The sequence below is a fragment of the Chinchilla lanigera genome, unplaced genomic scaffold, assembly GCF_000276665.1.
Source record: "Chinchilla lanigera isolate Chin_1 unplaced genomic scaffold, ChiLan1.0 scaffold00021, whole genome shotgun sequence".
Taxonomy (NCBI): domain Eukaryota; kingdom Metazoa; phylum Chordata; class Mammalia; order Rodentia; family Chinchillidae; genus Chinchilla; species Chinchilla lanigera.
This window is the reverse complement of record NW_004955422.1, coordinates 126513-132513: the sequence shown is the minus strand read 5'-3', so window position 1 is coordinate 132513 and position 6001 is coordinate 126513. Positions and strand designations below refer to the sequence as shown.

Here is a 6001-nt window from a genome sequence, read left to right as displayed (position 1 = left end):
TTATACATGGTGCATGTTAGTGTGGAATTCCCTTTTTAGTCTCTATGTTTCTCTCATTTGTCCTTTAAACTCATCTAAAGCATCACTTCCTCTGAGAAACCTTCCTAGATCACTGTGAACTTAGAAATTCTGGAACTTTGAATCCATAGCTATGGATATATTTGGTCTTTAATTGTTTAAGCCCATCATTATGTATCAAATCACTCTGGGCAGGTGACTCTGTCTTATGCTGCGCAGTAACCCAGGTATCTTCTTCAGCAGGTACTTTGATGCAGGTAAATAACATTTTTTAGTTCATGAATAAATAAAAGATAAGGTTATAATACTCTAATTTCATTGTTTTCTAGGTAAACTGCTTTTAGCACCTGACACCGTGAAGAATAAGAGATGGAACCAAGGAGCAACGTGATTCACTTTGTGCTCTTGGGCCTCACACAGAATCCAATGGAGCGGAAAGTACTTTTTGTTGTGTTCTTGGTCTTCTACATTTTGACCATGGTGGGAAATCTGCTGATTGTCATGACTGTAACTATCAGTAAGACCTTGGACTCGCCAATGTACTTTTTTCTCGCTAACTTATCATTTATGGATGTTGTTTATTCATCAGTCATTTCCCCTAAGTTGATTTCAGACTTATTCTTTGGGGGAACTATCATATCCTTCAAGTTTTGTATGATTCAGCTCTTCACAGAACACCTCTTTGGTGGATCGGAGGTCTTTCTCCTGCTGGCGATGGCCTATGACCGCTATGTGGCCATCTGTAAGCCTTTGCATTATTTGCTTATCATGAGGCGGAGGGTGTGTGTTGTGTTGCTGGTAGTGTCCTGGGTTGGAGGTTTTATACACTCAGTAATTCAACTCAGCACTGTCTGTGGGCTCCCGTTCTGTGGCCCCAATGTCATTGATCATTTTATATGTGACATGTACCCCTTACTGAAACTTGTGTGCACTGACACCTATGTCATTGGCCTCTTAGTGGCAGCCAATGGAGGACTGACCTGCTCGACGCTGTTTGTGCTCTTGCTTATCTCGTATGCTGTCCTCTGGCGCTCTCTGAAGAGCCTTAGTCAGGAAGGGAGGCAGAGAGCTCTCTCAACCTGTGGCTCTCACATCACTGTAGTCATCTTCTTCTTTGTTCCCTGTATTTTCATGTATGCAAGACCAGCCAGGACTTTCTCCATAGACAAATCACTGAGTGTGTTTTACACAGTCATAACCCCCATGCTGAACTCCCTAATCTACACTCTGAGGAACTCAGAGATGACAAACGCTATGAAAAAACTCTGGAGAAGAAAGGTCAGATCAGATAAGTGATCTTCTCTACAAAGGGCTTTATCTGACTGCAATGCTCCATCCTTAGGATCCACAGCCTGCGGAAATCTCAGGCTCGCTTCTCTTCCTTCCAAAGCTTTTCTGACGAATATGAGTGAAGAGTGTGTTGTATGCTGGTGGCATGGCAAGGTTTCATCAGTGTGTCTAGTAAGTTGTGAAGCACATACAGTAGGGAGTCAATAATTATATTAATAAATTTGTGAATGAAATTTTATAGCATTTCATTGACTTTTATTAATTTCTGTATTTATTTTTTCATGTACCTTAGATTTATGTTGTTGTCATTATGGTAGTAAAGTATTTAAATCTTTGGAGACTCCTCTCTATTTAATTTTACCTGCATTATATACACTATTTTTAGTGCACTGGGTTTCCTTTGGAAAGCATAATCCAAAGTGACATTAAAGATGGAATCCAAACAAATGATAAAAATTCAGAATAAGTCTGCCTGGCTCTTCCCGGAGGATCCCAGTGCTGCTGTCAGACACAAGTGCTCTACTGTGTTTCTAAGATTCTTCAAGTCAGAAATAGTATAATTTGTAAGAAGGATGGATTTGAAGGGCATTATAGACCCTAGATAAGATGATACAGAAGCAAATACTGCAATGTAGAGTTAATAATAATCTATTGTGTACTTGAATTTTGAAGAGGGAAGATCTTAAAGGTTCTCAACACAAAAAGTGAGTGAAAAAAATTTTAATAATGTAAAAGTTTTGGATGTGTTATTTAGCTTAATTTTGGTGATCACTTCTCCCCTTCTCCATATATATTTTGAGACAGGATCTCTCACTAAGTTGCTAAGTTGCCCATTCTAGGCTTGAGTTGCAATCCTCCTGCCTCAGCATCCTAGGGTTCACAGAATATATGCGTGTGTTACCACACTTGGGTTGCATTGATTTTCAGAAGTTAAAATAGTCTATAATTTTTGTATGTGCAACATTTTTTGGGCATTTTATCTACTGTGACTGAACTTAGCACCTTTAAAGGAATGCACCACCTCAGCATTTCTTATGCTCCTGTTACACCTAATGTTTGCTTTTGCAATAATTCTCAGCACTTTTCATGAGCTAATGTGCTGTGCATTTTAAAAAAGTTCTGTTTATTATATGTTTTCTCTTTAGAACATAAGCTCGTTGCTAGGTCCTCAGGCATGCTGGGCACATTAAATCATTTTTTTAATGAATGCGCTATTAAAAGAACTAATTTTACTGTTCAAAATAATGTACCTTCTGACACATTTAAGTGGCTTTGGGTTGACATTTTCTTTGAAGGTTTGTGAGGAGCAATCATGGTCAGCATTTATAAAGTGCGTATCGTCAGGGATAGTTCTGGACACCTTACGTGTTTTCTCATTTATTCCTCTGAGTGGCAGCTGGAACGAGGTGCTGTTATTGGACCTGACTTACATTTGTGCAGAGACCCGTGCAGATTAGCACCCTAGACAAGGTCCTCACCTGCAGAAATGAGTAATGCCAGACACCACATTGCAGAGATCCGACCTGAGCTTGTGTATGGTGAGGGCTGCTATCAGGTGACCACGACAAACACTTTATATGAGTATGAACTGAGCAAGTAGCACCCATTGATTCTTTCACTATTTGCTTCTTGTTTGTAGCTCTATCTTATTGTACATTTTTTTGTTGAAACACATTGAAAATTTGACATAAACTCAAGAACAAGTTGTAAGAATTCCTGGATACTCTTCACTCAGCTTTTCCAAATACTTATTTTTTTTTCACTTCTGCTGCTGTCTTCTCTCTTTCTGTGTGCTTTCCCATTAAATATATCATTACAGACATATGCAAGTATCATTATTTCCCTACCTCCATTTCTCTCTCATACATATTACAGACTTGTTTGTATTATCCTGAAAGGTTTAAGAGTATGTTGTAAACCTATTCTTTAAGCCTGATACTTCCCTAACTCTAATCCTAAAGCTTCCAACCAGTTCCACAAACCAAGAAATTTTATTGCATAACCCTAGCACAGTGGTCGAAATCAAGAAATGAATGCTGAACTAATGCTGTTACATCTTCTACACAGCTTACTGGAATTTTTCAAATGTCCTAAAATGTCATGGTTCTTTCAAAAGAAAATCCAAGAAAACCCATTGCATTTTGTTGTCATGTGTATGGCCCTGATTCTTGTAATGTAAAACTATTCCTGAGTCTGTCCTTATATTTTCTGACATTGTCATCTGGGCAGAGTACATGCTACTTATTTTGTAGAGTGTACTGTGAATTCCTATTTGGGTTTGCCTGCTGTTGCTTTATGTTTAGAACCATTTTATGCCTTTGGCAGGAACATCTTCAAACAGATCCTGAATTCCTCAGGAGATCATATTAGGAGGGACTTGCTGTTATTTGTAATATTACATTTAATTATTTGGTGATGATAGTGTTCCCATTCTCTTCATTGTGTCCCTCAGAGTTATTTCTTACTATCAGGAACACTTTGTTGTTTTTTTTTTGTCTTTTTGAGACAGGGTCTCACCATGTGAGGCCACCTCAGGCTGGCCTTCAGCTCACTTTATAGCCCAGGCTGGTCTCGAACTCACAACGATCCTCCTGCTTCAGCCTCCAGAGTGCTTGGATTACAAGCGTGCGCCACCATGCCCAGTACCATCAGGAACACTTTGGAGGGGTACTTTTTTGAGATCTGTGGCCACTGGGAACTTTACCTTCCTTTCAGCTCTTCATGAGTCCTAGAGCCCATGTGAAAGCTTCTCAACTGTTTTAGGGCAACTCTTCCATAGTATTTTGTAGTTATGACACTGAGCAAGGGTTCATTGCCTGGTGCACATGGGAGCCAACGATATTTCACTGAAACTTTGCTTTAAAAAAAGCTTTTTATTGGGGTTGGATGATCAAGGAGACATGATGAAAGCTCAAATCTCCCCAGTTGGCTGGTAGTAACAAAATTTATAGAAAGAGAGAAGAGAAATTGCTTAGTGCTTGGATGGCGAGAAGGTAAAGAGTTAAGAGTTCTTTTGTGTAGCTCTCAACAATCATCATGCCTCTTCATGGGTCCACTTTTCCTTTCTAGCGGGTGTTGTCTTGTTCCATGTGGAGGATTTTTGAGTTTGTGATGGAAAAAGTCATCATTTAGGGTGGAGCATCTTTTGTGCATGCCTGTCCTTGAAAAGCCAGTTTCAAACTGACCTTCTGTGGATTCTGGAGGCAGTTTCTGAAAATCCATTTTGGAGCTTTCTTATTGAAGGAATTTATTTGCAGGTGTGTCCAAGCCTTAGCCACTGTCAGTTTCTTCTGGGCTTGTTAACAATTGTTTTTGCTTTTGGATGTTTTCTGAGGGATCAATAATAGAACAATAAATTCTAAGTGTATTCTACAAGTCTGAACAATACATTTTTTAAGGGATTGGAGGCTACTCACATTTGCATAATCCAGGTTTTATCTCTCCTTCTACTTCCCATGGATATTTGCCCCCAAAGCTTCAAATGCTCTCCTCTAACAGGACGTAACAGGAAATGCAGATTTTTTGTAGTGCAGATGTTGTGAATGCTGAAGTAGCGGACAGTGGACCTGGCCAGGCTGGGAGAGACTGGAAGCTTGAAGACATTTGGGATGACATCCTATTTCCTCAGCTCACACAGAGCAAACTTGTGCCTTTCCTTCATCTCTATGTGTCATCAGGATGGTAGGAGGCATCTGTGAACATAGGGATTCTAGTCGTGCCTTGTGTTTTTCAGTTTCGACCTAAAGACTCACATAAACACTAGGAATATGCTGCTTTTGCAATGACCGTGGGGCAGAAAAGGTAAGGTTTAGGGATTTGCTATTAAGCATGATACTGATTTTGAGTTTATGATTTGCAGTTTTACCTTATGTCTAGAAAAATTATCTATTCTCCTAATAAAACAATGGACTGTTCGAAAAGTGACATAAGACTTACTATAATTATGCATATAAAGATCCAAATGTTCAGTCATCATTAAATTTGGAATGCTAATTCTAGCTAAGGTGAACAAATGCAGACATATTTGTCTTCTTGCCAAAAATCTCCAAAGAAACAAGACAGAAAATATTATTAGAGATAAAGGAAAAAGACAGATTCCAAAATTACAATAGGGAAGGACTTCAATATCCCACTTTTACCAATGACTAGAAAACCAAACAAAGAAATATTAAAGGAAAATTACACTACGCACCAAAGGAACCTAACAGACAATGGAACATTCCATGCAATTGCTGCAGAATACGTTTGGAACAAAGAACTAATGATGTCACTGTGATGTAAATCAATCTATAAAACGTCTCTCACAGTATCCTAGAGTGAAGCTGCTGCTGAGTAATTTATCCAAGCTTTTGCCACCTCTGCCACAAAACCTATGATTGGTCTGTGTCTCTCATGGATTTTGGTCTGGCTATGGTGGTGACCTGTATGCTCCTCCCATGAGAATTTGCCCCATGGGACTTTTGACTTGTACTCCTCTTCTGTAGGACCAGATAAACCTATTCAACTCTGTCCTTCTGTGGGATTTTGACCAGGTGGTGCTGTTGACCAGTACCGTTCCCTGTGAGATTTTGCCAGAAAGTGGTGTTGGACCCATCCTCATTTCCTGTAAATCTTCCCTGCTAGAGTTGTAATTAGCCCTTTGTTTCCCTATTAGTGCCAGTTAACTCTAACATACCTTATCTTTCACAAAGAC

General features: G+C 39.3%; 1 protein-coding gene and 1 long non-coding RNA gene across 2 annotated transcripts; one reads left to right on the top strand and one right to left on the bottom strand.

The window, feature by feature from the left end:
- The first annotated feature begins 387 nt into the window (after nucleotides 1–387).
- Nucleotides 388–4097, top strand: LOC102029640 (putative olfactory receptor 4A4). The gene is made up of 2 exons (XM_005384930.2): nucleotides 388–1301; nucleotides 4064–4097. Exons 1-2 carry the CDS (start codon nucleotides 388–390, stop codon nucleotides 4095–4097), a joined length of 948 nt encoding a protein of 315 aa, XP_005384987.2.
- Nucleotides 4098–4182: 85 nt separating this feature from the next.
- Nucleotides 4183–5533, bottom strand: LOC102012659. Its single transcript, XR_260841.2, has 3 exons — nucleotides 5501–5533; nucleotides 4725–5000; nucleotides 4183–4637 (listed from the first exon to the last, which is right to left on the bottom strand). It is a non-coding gene; the product is annotated as an uncharacterized LOC102012659 (long non-coding RNA).
- Between the last annotated feature and the right edge of the window lie 468 nt (nucleotides 5534–6001).

What these genes read in the sequence shown, in the direction of transcription:
- LOC102029640 (XM_005384930.2), top strand. Translation starts at nt 388, where the DNA reads ATGGAACCAAGGAGCAACGTGATTCACTTTGTGCTCTTGGGCCTCACA. An exon ending in CTCTGGAGAAGAAAGGTCAG is followed by an intron (nt 1,302 to 4,063) that starts ATCAGATAAGTG and finishes AAGCTTCTCAAC; the next exon opens with TGTTTTAGGGCAACTCTTCC.